This window comes from Phytophthora infestans, genomic scaffold (assembly GCF_000142945.1).
Source record: "Phytophthora infestans T30-4 supercont1.181 genomic scaffold, whole genome shotgun sequence".
NCBI lineage: Eukaryota > Oomycota > Peronosporomycetes > Peronosporales > Peronosporaceae > Phytophthora > Phytophthora infestans.
In genome coordinates, this window is record NW_003303578.1 from 183,094 (window position 1) to 184,039 (window position 946).

The window sequence follows — 946 nt, forward strand, 5'->3', positions numbered from 1 at the left end:
AGCATTGTTGTCGCTTTCTTCTTGCACCAATCCCCAGTTCCAGTCTTCCTCTCGATCAAAGATCACCTGCGTTGGCACACTACTGCATACGCGCTGACGTACTGAGCTTCTAAAAGGCTGACAGGGTAACAGGCTGGTCGACCTGTGGTCACGGTGACGCATAGCTTGACTTAGCTTCACTTACTTCAGCACACGCTACCTGAAACTCTGAAATTAAAAAAAATTACTTCGACGAATCGTTTTCTTATTTGCCAGAGGATGCAATTTGTTCAAAGTCTCCTCTATCATCTTTGGCCACAGAGGGCATACCTCGACAGGACTTTAAATCCCAGACAGGTGACAGTAGTTTCATATGTAGGAGTTGAGCACTTCTTTTACACACTGAGGTGTGGTAGTCGTAGATATCCTTCGAGCGACGTAATGTGCACACAAATTTCACCTATAGACGCAGGTGAGGGGCAAACTCGTCTCTGCCATATCTGTGAATCGTATCTCTTGAGAGCTGCTGCATCTGGGAGTTCAATATGCTCCACGCTAGAGTTTGAGTTGCCATTTTCCCCACTAAAGAGTCGTAAGTCTTGTGCAATCTGCAGCCAAGTCGCCATCGCAGTATCGAAGAACACAGCACGCGCTTCTTCCTCTTCGCCATCCTTTCGTCTTCCATTGGGTTTGTATAGCGGAAACCACCGCCGGAAAATAGCTGTGAGGTCCTCAGACTTTCGCTCCATGCTCCATCCTTTCACCAGCTTTTGTCGTGCTTGGTGAAGATCAGCGTCACATTCTGCTAATAGAGTTAGCGCTAGTCGAATTCCATCCTGTGATACAGCCACTCGAAAGCGCTCTGCAACGGCCATCGCCACGCGTACAAGGCCACCAAACGCTGGATCGGACGTCCGCACATCGTACAGCACTCGAACTAATGCAGCGACTTCTTGCTGGCCTTCGA

At 48.8% G+C, this 946-nt stretch overlaps 1 protein-coding gene across 1 annotated transcript; it reads right to left on the minus strand.

The window, feature by feature from the left end:
* Positions 1 to 374: 374 nt before the first annotated feature.
* Positions 375 to 854, minus strand: PITG_20604 (uncharacterized protein; the record flags this gene model as incomplete). The annotated part of the gene is made up of 2 exons (XM_002895414.1): positions 375 to 505; positions 563 to 854. 2 exons carry the CDS (start codon positions 852 to 854, stop codon positions 375 to 377), a joined length of 423 nt encoding a protein of 140 aa, XP_002895460.1.
* Between the last annotated feature and the right edge of the window lie 92 nt (positions 855 to 946).